The following is a 21,508-nucleotide window of genomic DNA, read 5'->3' as shown; positions in this document are numbered from 1 at the left end:
ACACTAAGGAACTCGTTCAAGTCCAGGGACCTGGAAAGGCTTTATCAACGCTATTTCCTAGGTCAACGACGCAAGTCTGAGGTGGTAATGAACATTCTGGACGTACTGACCAAGCTCACTCTACTAATTCTTCATCTAACATTGGCTTCTGCACCTATGGATCCCATTAAAGGAATCTTGTTGGGATTTTTTACTGGGATTGAAGTGGTCATTTGTGCCTTAGTTGTTGTCAGGAAGGACACCACATCTTACACATATCTCCAGTTCAGTGGAGTGGTGACATGGGTGGCTATGGCCACTCAGATCCTGGCAGCTGGACTTGGATATGGCCTTCTAGGGGACGGTATTGGCTATGTACTCTTTACACTTTTTGCTACCTATAGCATGCTTCCATTGCCCCTTACCTGGGCTATTTTGGCTGGATTGGTAACCTCCCTCCTACAAATCGTAATGCAGTTGGTAATTCCAAGGCTAGCAGTGACTTCCATAAACCAGGTAAATCAGGTGAATGCATGGGGGCGTCGAAAATGTTTTCCTTGGGATGGGATCTGTTGTTATTCGCGCATAGCCGTCTATGCGGTCTGGGGGGGTATGTTGGGGTATTTGAGGAACACATTGGTATGTTCAACCATTGGATCTATTTTATCTTTAACACTAAATTGAAATACATTTGTACCTAATGGGCAATTTAGAGGTCAAGAGCCTCAGAGTAGGGTAGGCTGTTCTGATTAATGTCAGAACTTTTACGCCAACATCTGAGGAACTTCATGGAAGTTTTTGAGGTCTTGAGACATGCAGGAAGATAGTTCAAGGTCACACAAGAGAATGTATTTATATTTCAAGTAACCACCATACACAACTGGGGTCAGAATACTCACAGCAATTCAGCAGATCAAAGATAAACAATTGAGGATCTGAGACAAGTGTAACTATATATATATATATATATACATATACATATAAATATATAATACATATTATAACGATCAAGTGTCTATCGATTGCAAGATTGACCTTTTAATCGCTGTACACATATAGAATATATCGATTCATTTTATTTTTCACTAAACAAATATATATTATAATCAAATTGTCATTCGAGCCTTGCCTCTATAATATTCGATGCGTTTGTTATATAGTATGGGTATTTGCTGAGAAGGGTCAGTAGTTAGTAGACATTATACTCTGCTCTTGTGATGAATAATATATTACGGAGAGATGAATGGGAGCTATCCAACATGTTTTGGTGCTGAATGTTCTGATTTCATATGATTTAAAAAAAAAAAAAAAAGAATGTTTCCTCTTGCTCCCTCTAGTGGTTCATATTAATCCCAAATAGTGAACATTAGCTTTTTTTTATAACCGTAATCAGAATAAAAACATAAATCTGCTATTATTACTCAAGTTTTGCTTTCTATCATGGATTTAAAGTCTCCGAACTTCTAGCAATGGGTCTAGACACAGAGTAACCTTGCTTTGCGTATTAACTGCTTGGTTATTTGTAGGACGTGATGTATGTAATAAATCATTACTTCTGTTGTTAGAAGGAATCCAAAAAATGCTCCCTTTTTCCTCTCTTTTAAGTCTAGACTGTTTTTTTTTTGTGAAGCGGAACGTACGAAATTTTTGCAGGAGTTTAAGTAATATCAGAATAATTTACTAAAATGGGCAATATACCCTTCACGTGTTAACAAAAGCCAACATTCCATCATTAAAAAGCTTCTTTTACCAGGTTTTTGGGTACTAAGCATGCTTCAAGGCTATGGTTTCTGATATTATTATTATTAATAATAATTTTTATTTCTATAGCGCCCACAATTTCCACAGGGCTTCTTACAGTCGTACAGTCAAAAGGTCCAACTAAACTAGAACCGACTAAGGGGGCTTGGCACACAAGAGCTTACGATCTAGAGGTTATACTGAATCCTTCTTATATATAAATGGGAAAGAGCTGGAAACAGTCCTAATGTTTTAAGTGGATGAATGCAGCAAACATGGCTGTAGTTATTCCCCAAACACTGTCTCTTTAATGTTATCATTCAAAAATACATAGGGATAAGGCAATGGAATGCGTGTGTCTTCTCTAATGGGCTCCTGTGATTTTATGAATGAATGAAAAAGCACCAAGATCATTCTCCGCTTACAAAATAAAGTGGTTTGTGATTTAATTATATAATTGATACAGTCGCGTCATTCAGTGATGTGACTTCTGTACTGCTTTGGATTCATTTTAATTGTAGCTCGCAAATAATTGACAAGGTCATCACATGCTTTTAATGAGTAGAGAGCATTCCCTCAGTATTAAAGGGAACATAATTCACTCTTCATTCACACACTCGCAAGATATATATATATATATATATATATATATAATTATAAATATATATAGTTGTATAGATATATGAATATTTATTCTTCTAATACTTATTGATCATATATAACCGGGCAAGTGGAATGTTGGCAGCAAGAATGTATGTATCTAGATGTAGTAATGAATGTGTAAATGTGGGGCTTCTCCAAATGTCTCGTGAAGACATTCCTAACTTATTCCTAACACCTGTCCGTAAATCCCCCCCCCCCAGATTTAAATGATTGGTCTTACTAGGTATATGTATGTGTGTATATGTAAAATTAAATACATAAAGTGATTTATCAAAGTACGGGAGGTTTTTTTTAAAGGTTAGCACAAACGATCATAATCTAAAACTGGGGGGGTCAGGGGTTTAGATGTAATGTAAGGAGGTTTTACTTTTCCAAGAGGTTGGTTGATAAATGGACCAGCCTCCCAGCAGAAGTGGTAGAGGCTAATACAGTGAGGGAACTTAAACATTGGTGGGATAGGTATTTGGCTCCTGAATCTAAGACGAGACCAACGACTGATTAGGGTCTGAGTCGTTACATCAGACTAGATGGGTGAATTGTTCTCATCTGCCATCAGATTGTATGTAGCTATTGTATGTGTGTGACTGTGTATGTGTGTGTTTGTGTGTGTCTGTTTAAACAGCTGCAGCTGTGTCATGCTAAGTAGGGCAGACACAGAATCATATTTGGTATTTGATGGCTGATTGCATTCTCAGAAACCATCAGGATGAATGATTCTGGGATTAGAACTGTCACGGCTATTTACATGCAATAACAGGCATTGTTGATGATGGGATATGGGAGGAACGCTCGGGGTAATACGCTGTCTTTGGCACTTTACTGCTGAGGTGGCAGTTTTGATGGTAAACTCATTCATTATGTGTCATGAAGATATTCTGAGGTCTCGTTCCGTGACTTTCTAACAAACCAGGTGTAGGCGCCATTTCCCATATTAATGATTATAATGAATATTATCATTTATCAGATAGGAGTACTTTATGTTACGAATACAAATGACTCTAGTATAACTACTCTAATTAATTTATTGTTAGTTGTATGTAATGTCATGTATTATGCTTAAACAGTGAAAACAAGTTTGAAAACTACTCCCAATAGAAACAGAGTTTCATGTTAGGTAAGACCCAGTCTGCCCGTTTCTCCTGCTCTAAAGACTCAGACCTTAATCAGTCGTTGGTCTCGTCTTAGATTCAGGAGCCGTATGTCTATCCCATGCATGTTTAAATTCCCTCACTGTGTTACCCTCTACCACTTCTGCTGGGAGTCTGTTCCACTTATCCACCACCTTGGTGAAACTTCCTTACATTTCATCTAAGCCTCTGACCCTCTAGTTTTAGTTTATGACCTCTTATTCTAAATTATGACATCTTGTTGTGAATTATGACTTCTCCGACCTATTTTGGAACCTGAGCACAAGTTGGTTTGTATTATATTGATCATAATAAAAAAAAAAAATGGATATACAGAAAATATTCTAGATTTTTTCTGTACTCTTTGCAGCGCAGCTCCCATTATCTTGTATTCCTTGTCAAAATAATGCTCCAAACTATATTCAGTCTTATCTACAGAAGTAGAGGCATTATGTGAACAAATACATTGGAAATTAAAAGTTCTTAGCACTAGATATAGAGCATAATACCTAAATGTAGTATAAGTGCTACAGAACCTGCTGACACTTCGTAGACAGCTTGTAATGTTACATTGTGTCACATTGTGTCATTTTTTATTATTGGGACAGGCATGTCCTAAATGTGGGGCCATCAACATGTCTCATTGTCTCTGCTAAAAGCTCCTATCCTCAGCGGATCCTTATTTGTAGAGGATACTTTCATGGCTGATTGGATTCCTGAAGGACCATTTAAGAAGCTAGAGCTGATATGATGGATGGTCTTCAAGCAGTTGACAATGCAAGACCACCTGACTTTCTACCTTATACATCCATAGTGTTATTCGGAGTAGTTTTCTCCTGATAAGAGACATGTCCGGAGATGTCCTTAGCAAAAGAAACAGAATCTGACGGCAGATAAGAACCTGTCTCCCATCTTGTCTGCCTGTTCTACCTGCTCTACCATCTCAGCATCCAAGACACTCTGCTAGGTTACCTGATGGAGTCCGCCCTGCATTTACTAGGGCAGATATCTTAGCATATTACCCAACATTTCAGGTGTCCTAATCGAGACCCCTGGGTTGGGGGTGTTTGGCAAGGGGCAGGGAGAGGTGGCGGACAGAACCAATCCTGGAACCAGCCAGGCGTGGCCCCCTTGTCTGGCAGCGGGTCAGTGCTGAAAATCGAGACTGACCCACCAAAACCAGGACTGTTGGGAGGTATGCGTTAGGGGGCCAGTATTTTAAGTGAAATAGAAACATAGAATTTGACGGCAGAACAGAGCCATTTAGCTTCATCTAGTCTACCTGTTTCTCCTCCTGTAAAGACTCCGACCTTAATCGTTGGTCTCGTCTTAGATTTGGAAGCCATATGCCTATCCCATGCGTGTTTACATTCCCTTACTGTAGTAGCCTCTACCACTTTTGCTGGGAGGCTGTTCCCCTTATCTACCACTCCCTTATAGTTTTAATCCTTACAAATCTACAAGTTCTCAATGGAATATAAATGATATATTATGTAGATTGGAGCCCATTTGTTTACCCACCTCCTCTTCCAAATATAATTAGTAAATGCAGTACAGCTTCTGTAGTCCCCCCCCCCCAGAACTGTATTGCTTCAGGGCATCAATGTCCTTGTGCAACCTCTTTTTATGTAAAGAAGGTGAGGCTTTTTGTTATATTAAATTTACAATTTAACAATTCCTTCCTTTCATGCTGTAATTGAACCTATGGCTCACTGCAGAGACTTATTAATGTTTGAAATGGGGTGAAGCCTTCAGACGGCAGAATATTCCTTTTTTTTGATGATTGAGGTTAATTTATCTGAGATATCTGACATGTGCCATATATCTTTATGCTATTAAATCTAGATCTATCTCGTGGAGGGAATACAGAATCGCTCTTGAGAGCCATATTTTATATTTTTCCTTCAAGAGACAGTTTTTTTTTATTTTCCCTGGAGCTAAATAGCTCTACGTTTCCACCAAACAGACTTGATATTTTCTTTATATTTGTCCGTATGGCAACATAAATCCCCACAGCTGTCTTAGAGAGACAGTCAAAATTTTGTTTAGCTGCCTCTCATCATACCAACCAAGTTTCCCTGTCTAGGAGGGACAGTTCGTTTTGGAAAACACATCCCTCTGTCCCCTCTTTCTTTTTTTAAGCTCAGAATGATTGATGTGTATGAGTGTATCACAGTGTTCTACCCTCAGGTGCACCCTTTAACCTTAAACCTTAAAGTCCCACTTTGGACTTGTGTCCTTTTTCTCCAGGGTTCTGTTTGAATAATTTCAGAATTGCTGATTTCTGTTATTATTAATATTATTATTATTATTATTATTAATATACGATAGACTGAAGTGTGTAAAAGATAAAACAATGAGGAAGGACGAAAAACAGTAGATATTTAACAAACCCTTTTCTTTTGTTTTTGTGTTTCATGTGTAATACCACATTAAGCCACCGGGGGTGTTTGGCATTGCAAGAGGTTTCAGGCAATATTCATGGCATTACTGGATCCTGTCTGTGCTTCTTTCATGGGTTTCTATAGAGTCCTTTTGATGAATGTGTGTTGGATCAAACTAGAAGTAGTATTAATAGTTGCCTTTTTTCTGACAAAAGGCATTTTTGCTAAATTATTTTAGTATGACTTAGCACTGAAAATTGCTTCAAAACTATGCATCTGCCACAGAAAAGGAGGAGCTACATAATTTTATGAAAATTCTGTTTTAGACAAAGTTTTTTTTTACATTATTTACAGTAAACAGTGAATTGGTAAAGAATTCTTGTGTAATATAATGATCAAAAAATTTAATTTTTGTAATTTTTTGGATTATTACCGGTATATTACAATTTACAAATTCATCTCTGGCCTATGAATTTTAAAAAAGTGACACGTATAGAAAGTTGCAATTTAAAAAAAATAAAAAATCATTGTATGAAAGCAGTTAAGTATCTATGTGTACATGGCATGCAGACATGGGTAAAAATAGATGTCATAATATACAGATCTCCTTTATTAGTAAATACATCTCTTAGTAAGTTTAAAAAAAAAAATTGTAATAGCTACATAAGCTGATAAACTACTTCCCTAATGTCTCAGACAGTTCAGATTTCCGGGCATTGTCCTATTGTTGCCTGTTGCTGCCCCACTGCCCTGCTTTTTGCATGTGGCCTTCTCGCAACACTCTGATTCCTGCAAGATTGCGGTGGGTGGGTGGTCCTGGCAATTACTTAACCACTATCGGCGTTATTTTCACACAGACATTCGGATTCGTACGAATTTAAATACTAACAAAACTTGCCAATTTAATCAAGTCATACGAATCAATGAAGGCAAGGAGGGACCCCCAACAAAGCAACGAGCTCCAAATTTCTGTTGGAATTTCGTTGCTTCTTTCACTTTCACTCACGCTCTCTCACACCTTCTCACTCTCTATATACTGATATTCACTTTCTCATTCACAATTTGCCCATCGTATTTGGTCCATTTGCATATATATATATATATATGTAATAATAATTATTATGAGCTTCGTATGACATATCGATGGGATGTTAAACTTTATCAGAGTATGTTGGTAGGTAGAAGACAGAAGACATGCTCTTGTATAGTATAGAACTCAGGGTCTGCACAATGTTATGAGCAAACCTGGGAACTTGTGGCCTCCGGGACGCGGCCAGGACTACCCACAGTTGTCAGTGGGCGTTCCTGCTGATGTAAGTGGGCGTTCCCGCTGACATCGCGGGAAACACCCCATTTAAAAGGAAAATGGGCTGGGAATGGGGCGTGTCAGGGCCACACTCCTGCGATCCGGATGATTTGGGTATCTAACCCCGGAGAGTTCCCAGGTATGGTTATGACGTCCCATCATCCACAGCCAAAGACAGGATAGCAAGTGATAATGTGACGGTGGGGAGGTTGGGCTGGGCTCAGAGACATATGTAAAAGGTGAACACTTTAAGGCTAGGTTTCCACTTGGTTTTTTTTTAGCTAAAAACGCCCATAAAAACGCCAATAGCGCCACCTGGCGTTTTTTTTGTGAAAAAACGCAGCAGCCAGATGTTAGCTGTTCTTCAATAGGAAATCGCAGAATGCCATATCCACTTGGCGTTTTTTTGTTTGGCGTTTTTTCAGTCCTCTTTGGCGTTTTTCTGCTTTTTTGGGCTCTGTGGCAGTTTTTCAGAATCGCAGCATGTTGACACTCTGGCGTTTTTTGCAAGGAAATCTTGGCATTTTTCTCCAATAGAAGTCTATGGGAGAGAAAAAACGCCATGAAAAAGCCATGTGGGTTTATTGCCTTGGCGTTTTTTATGGCGTTTTTTCCATAGTTACAATGCAGAGGATGGACCAGGTATCTGTGTGTCCTACGAGAAATAGGCTGGAAACAAACAGTTTCACACAAAACAAAGTTCATATTGAATTCTACACCATTTGGAACAAACATGCCATTACAAACAAACATACGCGACGCATCAACTGGATCCTGCGTGCCAAAAGCAACAGTAAACAATTTGCACCATCATTTGGGGCCAATCTTCCTAGAGGAGCAGACATTCGGAATAAAGCAGGCCTTACAAACCACAGAAAAGTGACAAAAGGGTCCGCCGGGGGGTTTAAGTGGAACTCTACCAAGTAAATGACATCAGGGGGCAGATACTTGCCATTTATCCTAATCCCTTTTAGCTGGGTGAAACTTCTAACTTGTAAAGGCTGGAAAAACTGCCTAAGGTCAATAAATGCAATTTCCACAGAAAGGCTAAAACGCCAGAAAAAACTCCTGAAAAAAACGCCAAAACGCAGAAAAATGCAGTGGCAGTTTTCTTGGCGTTTTTCATCAAGAAAAAAAACGCAGGACAAAAACCCAAGTGGAAACCTAGCCTAAAAGTACTCTTTTTTTCCCATGGATGTTCCTGCTGAGTAGATCGTGTCATTGGTTGCTATGGTGATAAGACTACTTCCCAAACTTTGCACCAGAATCATGTTTTATACATAACCCCGACTGAGACTGTAAGGAGCTGTTTGTGGGAAGGGACACATTGGCCACAGAGAATGAATGCCGTTCCCACGGAAACCAAGGGAGCTTCAGTAACAATTAAAGCAATGGTATCTGTGACTGGAAGAATGCTGGAAGCATCAACAAGCGTTTCAGATGAACTCATTCACTACTAGGTGCAAGATTCCAGGAGGTCTCAACGGTCTCCCGGTTATCATGGGGCCAGCAGGTCTGTTAAAGAAGTTCCCCTGATACGTCATATACAAGGACTAAATATGACTCTTGGGGTTATGCATAAAAATAACAGTTTTGGAGAAAAGTAGTATAAATAACCAAAGTACCCAATGGACAATTGCTGCTGTTTGCTACTAAATCACCTCTTCTGACTGGATTTTTTTAGCTGGAATAACTAAAAGAACCAAAAAAAAAACCACAATAATCATAAAATAGTTTGCTTTTTGGAATAAATTCATAAAAAAAGCTGTTTTATTAAACTTGAATTTTTAAAAAAGAATCTTTACTTTTTTTTCTCCTTTTTTCAATATTCGAATAAAAAAAATATTGGAAAATAAATTTCCAGACATAAATTAAAGGCAAACATTTGCAAGAAATATATAGTATAATATAGTATAATAATTAAAAAGATATCATACTGCTAACAACCCCCCCCAGCATTAAAGCAATAAAGGTTATCATAATAATAGCAATATATCAGTGAATTAAAATGAAATTTGTTTTTATTTTTGTTAGTTTTTTTAATGATTAATAATTCAAATAAATTGCAATTATTTACCGCCTGCTTCGTTTTGTCATTTGAATTTCATACATTAAGCCAGCGAGGTGCGTGCGTTCCCAGGGTTTGTGGTAGTGGCGCCTGTGGTTGTTAAATGGTTAATGTCTAGCTGTCTGAGTGAGTTAGTTCTACCTGACTTTAATTGGCTTGCTAATAAAAAAAAAACACGCTTCTAAACTCCGTCTCGTTAGGAGACAAAGGCACAGCGTCACGCAGCTTAAAGGGACGCTGTCATTTACTACGGCTATATGTGTCTCTCCGCATTGTCCTTGCCTAAAGAATGTTTATTGAATTGATACCGGAGAAGATACCGGTTCTTTGCCGAGCCCCCTGCGGCAAAGAGATATAAAGAAGAATGTAAATTAAATGGAAATAACCACTATGGATTTATTGGTTATCACAGTAAACATGGGTAAAATACTTTTTTTTTACATGAAAAAATCGTTTTACAAGCCAGTGTTTTCTTATCGGTCAGTATACTCTTTTTTTATTTTTAATTAAAAAAAAATATATAAATTAAAAAATATATATATATATAAATAAATATATTTAATTAATTATATAAATCCATTTAATTTATGTTTTAGTGCATAGCTTTTATTTAAACAAAAAAAAAAAAGACAGATTGCAAAGAAAAAATTATTATACGCATATACGCTATATAATTTATGTAGTGAGAATAAGTGTTGTGATTTAAATTAAAGTGGGATCGATAAAAGTAATTAAGCTTTGGAGAATTATAAAGCCATGTGAAATTGGAAGCAATCATGGGAATGGATGATGATAAAATGAAATAATCAGTAACTTACGAAAGCCCAATCGATTCTTTTGTTATAAAGAGACATTGCTCGTTAGTATCTGTATCCAAAAGAATGAACTGTTTGTAATTAGAAAACAGATACTTAATTAAAGGGACATTGACATAGACTGAAGCTGTCGGGGACTCCATGCTACCCCGTATTCATGCACCATGTCAGTCACCGCTTGCTGGGAAATGCATTGGATGCTCATGCCTCTGTGGACCCTTCTACTAGACCATAGGGTATGGTGGTTCCAAACCTCTGGACCCCTAGGGTATAGGAACCCGTGTAGAACTCAGCCTTGAGTCAGGGGTTCTAGATCAATCAGGATGGTGGAAATTGATGAAATCGCTTGTGTTTAAACACGGTTTATACATAATTTGTTTGTTGCCCTCAGTAAACGGTGTTTGGTTCCCCTGGTTTAGGGGCTAGTAGCAGTTGCCTGACAGTTAAAGGTGCTGTTCCACTTATACAGATCATCAATTACACGTTAAGCAAGTCCACCTTGGCAGATCTGCCATTTTTACTCACATAGAAACACATAAAACCTTTCAGACGTTTTTACGTTTCTATAGAAACAGCCAAGCAGTGACTGATCTTGTGCCACATGACAATTAAGTGTTTCCATCAAAAATTATAAACCAATCTGTTAAATTCAGTAGAATAGATGGAGAAGGACCTTACATGATCTAAGACTGAATTAACCATTTGGAATGTGTTATTACTGTGATAATAATGTATGCAGGAGAATGGCCTAGGCCGACTACGCCTATGGCTGCAGGTCTATGGGGGCAGAAGCTCCCCTACTACAAAACGGCGGGGAGCAGATGGTCCTGACTGTATAGTATTCCTAACAAGGACATAGTTCCAGCTTAAGGACATATTATCCAGTTAATAATAATGTTAAAAATCAGAATAATATCACATATATCTGCAGAAGGTTACATTTCATTGGTTACTCCATATAGTAGACACGATCTGATATCCACTCTGTGCTCCAATCTAATTGCGTTGTGAAACAGACATAACCTTCAATTTCTCTGAGACGAAGGCGAGATCTCACACATATACCATGTTCCAAAATGGTAATATGCAACATACGAAATCTTTTATGCGTTCCGTGTTCTGAACACAGCAGGTACTAACGGCCTCGTATTCATTCAATGTTATGTACTGGAGGAAACCTGACGTGTATCATTTCCACGTTCTTAACGAAGACCCCTGAGCCGTGAATATGATTTCACATTCCTTTCATGTTCCGAGCGTATAACAAGATGTTGTGACACCGTCTCATGTTCTTTCCACGTTCTGAAATGGTAACATTGTAAAATGCACAGGTACCAATACCGTCATTATATTGTCCCATGCAGGGTTTATCTGTGTGCTTCTTCCATCTAATGGAGATTTAACCTACTCCTTGACTGTACTAGGATTTTGGTGGATAATGATATTTTGTTAACCTGTGGTGTTTGGACCATTTGGGGTATTTGGCCCAATGTTCCCCAGGCTGTCCATTCTGTACCCTTTCTGGAATTTATATTCAGTTTCCTTTGGGGAAAGAGCGTTAAACAAAACAATCCATCCAGAGTAACTTAAACAGTGCCATTGGCGTAACCCCGAAAACCAGCAAATGTAATTGGTGCTTGTTTCAAAGAGTCCATTTGTACCACCAAGAAGCTTTAGGGGCACTCGAAGGACTTGGGGGCCCCCCCTTACATTACGGTGGCTGCAGTGGATATTATTAGTGGTTTGGGGGTCATTATTTCTGACGACAAAGAGGCCGGCGAAGTCACAAAGCAGCAGGGAAACCAAGCGGTGTAAGGGTGCATTGCGGGAAAGATAGAGGTGGTTATGCCACTTTACAGATAACTCATGTATTTTGTACAGTACTAAAAATTCTAAGCATTGAGATTCTGGAAAATGTCCACAAAAAGTATTCCAAATGGAGGATGATTTTAATAATAAAACCACAGAAGAGCGAGAGGCTTATTGCTGTTCTCATCATTTATTCATATAAAGCCACTGGGTTTTGTAAAACTTTAGTAGATGGAACACGTTGTAATTGTGACATATTTAACCCACTTTTAGATAAGGAGGAGGTGCTTTGGTGCCTTGGTGCTTCCAACGGCTATAATAAATACAAATGGACAAAAGGGGATAAAACTAGAGAGTATAAGGCTTGTAATTCTTAATTTTTTTCATTTATGGAACAGCCTCCCAACAGAATCGGTAAAGTTTAATACAACGAGAATAGCCAAATCTTTAATCTTTTCTCTATTTTTGCCATAATGTAAACATAAAGTATAATTTGCCCTTCTTATATATAGTTGCATCCTATTTAAAGGACACGCCAGCCACCAAATGCCCTTTTAATGCACATGATAGCTGAACGCCCCCCCCTTAAAATCTTTGTGTGGTCTCCCTAGCGTATGCATTTTGGGATTTGACCATTTGCCCCAATGGCTTGCTCTCTCTCCAGCGGCGCGTCTGTGCCCATGTGGCGCACCGGTGGAGCTGCAGCTTCTCTCAAAAGTGATTTTATTGTATTTTTTTTTTTTTCTTTTCTTACAGGTTTAACGTACTCCCAGAGTACCTTAATCCGCATTCTTTTCTGGGTGAGGCTGCCGAGGACATTAAACTGTCCCATAGCGCTGGCCAAACAAAAACATCTACCTCCGGCACTTAAAGGTTTAATACGTACACCAGTGTATCCGTATTTGCATAGCTAGGGTACTCGAAGTTTTTACTTTAATAAACACTGACTTGAAATATGTATCCATTATATACACGGAGTCACTTCAAAGACAATGAACTGAGTCAGTGTTTTGCCGGCAGCATCCTTTGTAGTCATTCCTCGGTTTTCTTCTCGAGCTTTTTCATACTGATGCATCAAGCGTGGCTAATGGCGAATTTACACCCACAGGTTTTACAAAGGAAAGCATTTGTTCTCGTCTATTTCTACGAGATAAAGATTTAATCCCAGTGCCCTGGAACGCTGTACAGTTCAGTCTCTTCGGGGCTCTCTCGTCTGGCGTGTTTTCATTTGTGTCTGCGTTCCCGTAGGGAATTTGTAATAATAAAAAGTTTAGTGCTTCTTGCAAACTCATGAAAAGGTCACCGTTTTTTTTTTTTTTGTTTGTTTTTTTACCCCAAATATAACGCGGAGATGTATCGTGGCTTTATTAAAGGGAACGCGTGAGAAGGAGTCCCCTATGAATGCTCTGTCAAAGAGATGTATACATCATGCCTGCTGAACAGAAGGGAAAATTATGGATTCCAGAAAAAAAATAGCTTAATTGGGTTTTTAGCCTTTTTTTTTATCAAAAGCAGGAAGGATAGGTAGAAGGGTTGAACTTTATAGAATTAGGTCTTTTTTCAACCTGTCTTATTCTGTTACTATAGATCTTTTAATTAAAAAAAAAATACTTTCCCTCTCCCACGTTTACTGTATACAGCGCTGGGAGTATATTACTGTATACAGCGCTGGGAGTATATTACTGTATACAGTGCTGGGGGTTATTATTGTATACAGTGCTGGGGGTTATTACTGTATACAGCGCTGGGGTTTATTACTGTATACAGCGTTGGGGGTTATTACTGTACAGAGTGCCGGGGATATATTATTGTATACAGCACTGGGGGTTATTACTGTACAGAGTGCCGGGGATATATTATTGTATACAGCACTGGGGGGTTATTATTGTATACAGCACTGGGGGGTTATTATTGTATACAGCACTGGGGGCTATTACTGTATACTATCACTATGGAAGTTTCATCACATCATCACTCCCAGTAGTTTATGATTGCAGCTTAACCCCTTGAGTGCTTGGGTAGTTTTTTAATTTGGTGGATGATAACCTTATAAACCTCTAGCACTGCACATAAAAAAACCCCCAATTTTTGTTATTCATTAAGCATTGTTTCAGGCAAACAATGCTTAACGCCTCTGACCCTCTAGTTCTAGATTATGATCTCTTGTTCTAATGTTTCTCCTCCTTTGAAATAAACTTCACTCTTTTACTTTGTGAAATCCCTTCAAGTATTTAACCCCTTAAGGACAATGGGCGGTCCCTAAACCCATTGAAAACAATGCATTTTGAGCCCGTACATGTACAGGCTTTGTCATTAAGGGGTTAAATGTTTCTATTACATCTTCTCTCTCTCCTCTCTCTTTCAATCTATACCTACATGTTGACATCTTTCATAAAGCGCAGCATCACAGGCTGAGGTTAATCACACATATATTTAAGTCAAGCTATCCTTAAGGAGGAAGCATTAAAATAAAAATAAGGCGTAATAAGGCGAATGATAGATTGTTTTCCTTGCGGAATTCATTCATTGATGTGACACTTTCCCTTTAAAGCTCCGTAATCTACGTTTGGGACGCTGCTCAGTTCACTCGCGTTCGCCGTTCGATATTAATTCTTATTCATCTTATACAATCACACATCTTACAAAAAAAATAGCAAAGTGCCGCATAAAACAATCAATCATTACCGCGAAATAACATGTTCGCCCTGACGTTGATAAATCATTTGACTAGAAATGGCCATTTGATTTATGTTAAGGTTTCAGACATTGTTTGTTTACAATGCAGATCTATACGTTTAAGGACTCTTGAAATATTAACCCTTTAATAGCCCATCGTGAGGACCCTATGTAACGACTCACCAAATATGTTACCCTAATGGATCTAATACCCGTGTTCATGGAAACCTATGCTTGGCGCTACTTAGTGATTAACACTTCATTGGGTCACCTGCATTCAAGCAGGGATATCAACCACAACATAGTGGTAGCAAAAGCACCAATTAGGATCTTAGGATATACATTATCATATATACTTTATATATTTATTATGAAAATGTTTTGGTAGAACGCAAACCCCGAGCTCAACTGGAAACAAATACAAAATACATTAAAAATATAAAAGTTAAACTCTTATGTTATACACTACTTGTTATGTCCCGTTTACCCATTGTACAACCCTGATGAATATGATGGTGATATATATATGTATATATATATATACATAGATGGATAGATTGATAAAACAATAAATAATAATAATATTAATAATAATACAAAATGGGACATGGGGTTGACTCCAATCAGTCCATTTCTGGCTAATGCAGCAATATGCATCAATAACATAAAGAGTGCTTGATGGCTCCATATAGACCCCAGTATGTCCAAGACAAAGCTTCCTTATTCACATGGCGACACCACCAGCATAATCGGTAGCGATCACTATTTTTTAAATCTCATGGGACTAGAACGATTATTCATTCTGGACCAGTTAATAGAAGCCCATTAGTAAACTGGGAAACATTGTGTGTGGGCAGCAGTGATAGGACGTTGTAAGCCTCCGAGCCGCTTTCCCTAATGTATCGGTTCGTCTTAGTCTGTCAGTTCTAGTTCTGACAGACCCATTGAATGTATGGATGGACTGTAAGCCAAGAAGTCAGCGTTTGGCTTCCCAAGAAGAACTTTAGATCTTAACATAGCATAGAAGTACATCGTTGGCTTCATGGGGGCTTAACACAATGTATTCTTGTCCTCAACGGCTTCGAGGCCTGTTGTTAAGGTTGGAGAGTAGTGGCAGGACCGGTATACGGAGTGACAACATGACCTTGTTAATGTATAATGTTCAAGCCAGAAGACGTTGCAAAGTTCTCAGCAGACGATACTGAATCTGAAAAAACGCAGCGGCATAGAAGTGTTTAAAAAAAAAATAATATATATATACCGTATTTGCTCGATTACAAGACGACCCTGATTATAAGACGACCCCCCAAATCTGAATATTAATTTTGGAAAAAAAGAAAAAGCCTGAATATAAGACGACCCTATAGGAAAAAAGTTTTACCAGTAAATGTTAATTCATCTAAACTATTTTTTTTTAATAAAAGCTATGATTGAGAAAAATATTTTGGTTTTATTTCCTTCTTTTTTCCAACCTGCCCCCCAGTTATGCACATCTGCCCCAGAAATGCCTTATACCCCCTATATGCCACTGTGCCCCATGATATGCCTTTTAACCCTATATGCCACTGTGCCCCATGATATGCTTTTTGACCCCCTATGTGCCACTCTGCCTCCAGAAATGCCTTATACCCCTATATGCCACTCTGGCATTTAGAGGGTTAAAAGGCATATTATGGGGAAGAGTGGCATATAGGGAGGTTTAAGGCATTCAGGAGGCAGAGTGGCGTATAGAGGGTTAAAAAGGCATTTCTGGAGGCAGAGTGGCATTAAGGGGGTTAAAAGGCATTTCACAGAGCACTCTGCCCCCAGAAATGCCTTATGCCTCCCATTTAACACTCCCCCGGCCCCCTCCCCCAAACTTACCGGTGCTTCTGACTTCCCTGTCATGTAGCCGGGGCAGTGTGTAGATCCCACGCACTTCCGCTGCAGCCGGAAGGAGGCGTGGCTAGCAGCGGGGGTTGTCTGCGCCCATCGCGCAGACCTTCCCCGACTGTCAGAGATCGGAGACAGCCGGGGAAGGTCTGCGCGATGGACGCAGACAACCCCCGCTGCTAGCCACACCTCCTTCCTGCTGCAGCGGAAGTTGTCTACGCGGATCGCGTAGACATCTACACACTGCCCCAGCTACACACCGGGGACTCAGAAGTACCGGTAAGTGGGGCGGGGGGGGGGTTAGACAGCAGCTGCGGGGGATCTGGATCTTAGTCGTCTCATAGTCAGACCTATTTGAGGTCTGATTATAAGACGACCCCGATTATAAGACGAGGGGTATTTTTCAGAGCATTTGCTCTGAAAAAAACCTCGTCTTATAATCGAGCAAATACGGTATATATATATATATATATATATATATATATATATATATATAAATATATGTAAAACTAGAACACAAAAGTTATTATCCTTGAATCAAAATATTTTTAGTCTTTTATAAAAAAAATGCCCCTTCCCGGTCCTTTAAACTGTGCGTTTAGCTTGGCACTCTTCTCGCTGCTTTTTCCTCTAAACCGTAAGTGTTGTGATGATGAAATAAGCTTCTTAATACCCCCTGCTGCTGCTGTGTTCTGTAATGGAATCATCTCCCATGCTGCGCTAAGTCTGCCTTTTGTTGAAGCCGGTTCTCCGGTTGGATGTTTAAAGCCCTTCCAGACATAATCATTAGCACAGCTGCATGTGAGAACCGAGAATACGCTATAGCAAGGCTATTAGCCACATATTGCAGCGGCAATCCCCACAATTTCATTATAAAAAAAAAAAAGCTTAAAATAATGGTGTCTCGAATCAAACTTTCCTACGATGTTAAACATGCTTATTTTTAGTTTTGCTTCCAAGAAAATTATTATTATTATTATTAATTATTATTATTATTTACTTATTTATTCCTCTAGATTGTAAGCTCTTTTAAACAGTGCCCTCTTCCCCTGTTGTTTCTGTATGTCATCTTGTCATGTAAAAGAACAATTGTTATGTCCTGTCTACCCTTTGTACAGCTCTGAGGAATATGATGGCGCTATATAAAACAATAAATAATAATAATAATAGGATTGAAAAATAACTTAAGTGAAAGAGATGGTAAAAAAAAAAAAGATACTCTAGGACAAAAATAAAGATGAAACGTGGGCTGTAGGATGAGACAGATGTAGAGGAGAAAACAGAATAACAGTAAACAGAATTGGGGCTGAAATAGAATAATAGGGAAAGAGGTTGGCGACCAGAACGAGAGGCAAGAACATAGGGTAGAATAGCCCTAGATGTTAACCTTGTGCTGTCACTTTACATTATCAAGGGAAGGTTAAATACACGGGTCACAAAGTTGCTTTAGGTATCATCGTTGGGGGGGGGGGGGATAATTGTCCAACCTTGGTCTGTTGTGTGTTTGCCTGGAAGTGATTGTTCAACTTGGATACCTTGTTCTAAAATTACACGATACGTTCGCATGGAGTAAACATCTCACTAAAGTGACACTAAGAAACTAAAAATAAATCCACGCGTATACATCTTCTTTATAACTCACCGGTGTACCGTAACCAACAAACAAAAGATGGCCAATTAGTTGTAGGCTGGTATGTCAGTAGGCGTCTTTACTAATGCATTAGAGTACACTAGCTATGCTTCTTGTTTTTTTTTAAATCCTACAGGGAAAAAAAAGATATGCACATAGAATAGAGTTCTGTATACCGGCACAAGAATTGGAATGTTCCAGTTCTTCAACTGGAAGACGGGGAAGCGGCTGGATTCGGAAACCTTCAGTTTCATGAACTATATCATGAGATATAACAATAAATATATAATGGGGAAAAAAATAAAGAAAGAAAAAAAGAATTTGAAAAATATCATGTAACTCTGTGAAATCAAGTATTAACCTGTTGCTTTAAATCCCGCTTGACCTAAATTCTAGAAAAATAAAATAAACCTATTATGTGAATTAATGTATTAACAGGAGGATATAGTCCCCAAAAAACAATAAATCAGGTCTGATTTTTAAATATGAGCAAATGAGATTTTGTGCATTTATAAAGGGTTAATTGTCGGATTCATTCATGCACTTTAACCGTTTCAGGGGTGCAGGTTTTAAGACACCGTGATAGTTGATGCTATGTATATTTCTGTGTTCCTACTGATCTATTTCTGGACATGATCATTAGGCATGAGTTTTGAAAGAACACACTCTCCTTGTCACTAAAATCCCCCGTTAGTGATTTTCTTGCCTACACAAAGATTCATCTTCCGTGTTCTTGAGCAATAAACACACAAACGCATGGTGTGGGAAGGAGAGAAATTCAATGGGAACTTGATGCTAATTCGCAAAGTGGTCTTATCTAGAAAGCAAACAACGGAATGATCCAACAAGCAGAAACATTCCATTGGTTACCGTGATGATGACATCATTTTTCAAACCATGCGAAATAATCGGTTTTGTAGCTCCTGTTGATCTCTTTGCTAAATGCCCAAAGGAGCCATATCTTGCAGTATTCCTCCTACTAAAAATGAGTATTTTATAAGAATTTCAACATCAAATCTAGCTAAAAATGCTTTATTGTATCAATATCCCTTAACACGCCACTCATCGTGTAAACTTTGTCATGGGGTTAATTAACTAAGATGTAAGTATTAGAGGTACAGCTAAAAATGGCAAAAAATGCCCTGATGAAACTTTTACGTAAAAACGTGTTTCTGCGATGCAAAAGTAAAGAGAATGCGTTGTTGACGTAATTTCCAATTAAGTATTATTAAAGGATCACAGGCATTTGCAAAACCAAACTCATAAATAATGAGAAAGGCAAGAAAATGTTTTCTGTAAACTGGGAAATTCTGAAGGGGGGCGCTACACGGTCGAACGCTTCCACTTAAATGTAATCGTGTTCAGTTAGTCTATCGGTAGCACATTAAGCGTTAGCAGCTGATTTAAAATCAATCGTGGATTGAAACCATTTATTCCTGATGTGAAATCATTCAAGGTTTGTTTAGGGAAGATCACCTTTAACAGGGTTTTTTTCTACTGATGGTATTTTCAATACACTTTTTCAGAATATTCTAAATAATAGATATGTATTAAAGGACTGGTTAATATGAATGGTCTGGAAAGACAGGTTGCGACAGTCGGGAACCCACCATAGAAAAGCAGACAGCCTCCAACCTGCAGAGGGTGCTGTTTTGATCTTGACGATCCCGTAGACCATGCTGGTCAGAGGACAAAATCATTTTAGCAAGAGTTGTGTTTCTCAACTTACTTGGGGCTTTCTCAAGTACCTTCAGAAATATTTTTACTTAAAGTCTCCCTAATAATAACTTTTTTAAAATTAAAATGTATGCTAAAAATATTTTTTCACCCTTCAAATACTATAACTTTATGGAAAATAACAGGAATTAGAGTATTTTCCCATTAAGCGTTCCCGTGATGCAGGTTGAAAAAAAATGATGTACTCAAAAAAACTTTGGGACAATTCTCATCATAGTATGTTGTCTTGAACTTTTAGATCACGTTAATACAGTCATGATCTGGGGCAAGAATGGCAATTTATAGGCCTTGAAGGCCACATGCAGAAGAAGATTTCTGGATAGCAATGCTTGGATATGGGTGGTTGAAATTTACTTTAAACACAGGTGTGAAAATAGAGGAGGCTAGGAGAACGAGGTCTCGCTGGTTTCTCTTATAATACTAACACTAAAGAAAAGCAAAACAATGCAAACTATACATGACTAGAGTGAATGGGAATTAAAGGGGCTGCCTGATAACGTTGTGTGCAGAGAAAATGGGACTCCCTCATATTCATACCTGGAAACTCTCAGTGTTTGACCTTAAGCCTCAGGGCTATTGACCCAATATCAGAGTCTAGGGATGAAAGGACATATTCCCAGACTCACACAGTCTGGAGCTGACTCCTTTATATTCTACACTGCTGTGCTTTTTATACCAGTATGTTATGGTTGATATGCCTGCTTGAAGGCAGGCGACTCAATAAAGTGGATCTTTAAAATAATGACAAGTCAAGGTTTCCATAAGGACCCTTATTGGCGTATTTTGGTTAACACATTTGGCGAGCCACAGAATCATCACAATGAGCTTTTAAAAGGTTAATATTTCAAGAGCCTCAGGGTCATCTCATTTAGAGAGTCCAAAAGTATACTGATAGTATTCTGTTCGAGGGGAAAGAGGTTGCCAGAGTTTTGGTGGTGGTGGGGCTGCTGGATAGTGTGGTGTGCGGAGAAAGGGGCTGTGTGAAGGCACACTGAACAAGTGCCACTGGGGCGCAATCATACCCTTAAAGCTTATCCTCTTTGTACCAGGATGATACATGATACATCATTTGGAACTTAACATGGAAAGCTATAGGAGGGTTTGTGTATACTTGTGTATACATTTTTAATAGGTTTTTGTTCATTTAGATGGTAAGCTCCTTTGAGCAGGTCCCTGCTCATCTTCTTTCTGTTCTAGTTCCTCATTTTGTAAGATGAGAAAGTATGTACATATATATATATATATATATATATATATTATTCATACACCTATAATTTTAATGTATATTGAGTTGTATTATTTGCTATCATTGCCTGTATGCCTAGTAAGTTGTTGGTAACATATTGTCCATGTACGCCTAACAGGGAAGACAGATGTGCTTCTTCTGTGAAGTGTGAATGGTGGAATTGAAGGTTCTGTTGAATAATTTATTTCTTATTTCTTTTCAGAATAACACAAAATGCTGTAAAGAGTCTGCTCCTGTGCTGCTAGACGCACAGCGATTTCAATAATTTATGTTGTTTTGTTAAAATTGTTATTATTATATGTTGCTATTGATCATTTATGCATTGAGCGGAAATTTGGCTTCTTGGCGTCCCCTCTGTGCTCCCTTTGTATGAAACAAATTATAATTACAGCAGTTATCTGTTTCCTTGCATAAAATGCAGTTATTTTTGTTTATTTAAGGAAAAAAACCCACGGA

At 38.4% G+C, this 21,508-nt stretch overlaps 1 protein-coding gene across 1 annotated transcript in view; it reads left to right on the top strand.

Annotated features, from left to right (window-relative positions):
• Window positions 1–21,508, top strand: part of LOC149305687 (adenylate cyclase type 8) — a 106,280-nt gene that overhangs the window by 375 nt on the left and 84,397 nt on the right. The window contains exon 1 of the mRNA XM_089477173.1: window positions 1–495. This exon is cut by the window's left edge and continues 375 nt beyond it. Within this exon, the coding sequence (XP_089333299.1) occupies window positions 1–495 (495 nt within the window). The remainder of the gene's footprint in view (window positions 496–21,508) is intronic.

The sequence above is a fragment of the Sceloporus occidentalis genome, unplaced genomic scaffold (genome assembly GCF_023333645.1).
Source record: "Sceloporus occidentalis isolate IW3139 unplaced genomic scaffold, rSceOcc1.0.p SCAF_11, whole genome shotgun sequence".
NCBI lineage: Eukaryota > Metazoa > Chordata > Lepidosauria > Squamata > Phrynosomatidae > Sceloporus > Sceloporus occidentalis.
The sequence above is the reverse complement of the archived record's forward strand: the minus strand, read 5'-3'. Positions and strand labels throughout refer to the sequence as shown.